The 496-nt window shown below is 67.1% G+C and overlaps 1 protein-coding gene across 1 annotated transcript; it reads right to left on the bottom strand.

Moving 5' to 3' along the window:
• Positions 1-151: 151 nt before the first annotated feature.
• Positions 152-490, bottom strand: LOC121344153 (craniofacial development protein 1-like). The gene is made up of 2 exons (XM_041419874.1): positions 411-490; positions 152-345 (listed from the first exon to the last, which is right to left on the bottom strand). Exons 1-2 carry the CDS (start codon positions 481-483, stop codon positions 167-169), a joined length of 252 nt encoding a protein of 83 aa, XP_041275808.1. The 5' UTR covers positions 484-490; the 3' UTR covers positions 152-166.
• Between the last annotated feature and the right edge of the window lie 6 nt (positions 491-496).

Here is a 496-nt window from a genome sequence, read left to right as displayed (position 1 = left end):
GGCTAGACAGAAACCAACCTCAACTAAAGTATGTATATATTCGCATCAACGTGAGAAACCCCGTATGTGCATGCCTTGCACTGCAAAAGGCTAATATAAACAACTCCAGCCGGGGAGGGTTTTCAGGCACGTTGTCTGCCGGGGCCGAGGTTCTCTGCTCCCGCGGCTAAACCGGAGCGCGGAGCAGCGTTTCCCGTTCCAGCGGCGGCACCGGGAACCGGCGGCAGCGGCCGTACCTGCTGGCGGGGCGGCGGGGGCTCCTCCTGCCGCGGGGCGGCCGCGGGCTGTCCGCCGGCTCCTCCTCCCGCACCAGCTCGCTCTCATCGTCCTCGCTGTACTCCGCACCTGCAAGCACACACCGTGAGCGCCGGGACCGCCGGGGGCGCCGGCTCCCGCCCGCCACCGCTCACCTGAGGGCACGTAGTCGTCATCCTCGGCCGAGGAGTACTGCTCCTGCTCCTGCTCCGACTCCGAGCCCGACATGGTGCGGCCCGGC

This window comes from Onychostruthus taczanowskii, unplaced genomic scaffold, assembly GCF_017590055.1.
Source record: "Onychostruthus taczanowskii isolate IOZ18803 unplaced genomic scaffold, ASM1759005v1 scaffold6102, whole genome shotgun sequence".
NCBI lineage: Eukaryota > Metazoa > Chordata > Aves > Passeriformes > Passeridae > Onychostruthus > Onychostruthus taczanowskii.
The sequence above is the reverse complement of the archived record's forward strand: the minus strand, read 5'-3'. Positions and strand labels throughout refer to the sequence as shown.

Coding starts and splice junctions, on each gene's coding strand:
- LOC121344153 (XM_041419874.1), bottom strand. CDS start 483: ATGTCGGGCTCGGAGTCGGAGCAGGAGCAGGAGCAGTACTCCTCGGCC. Junction 346..410: donor TGACGACTACGTGCCCTCAG/GTGAGCGGTGGC, acceptor GTGTGCTTGCAG/GTGCGGAGTACAGCGAGGAC.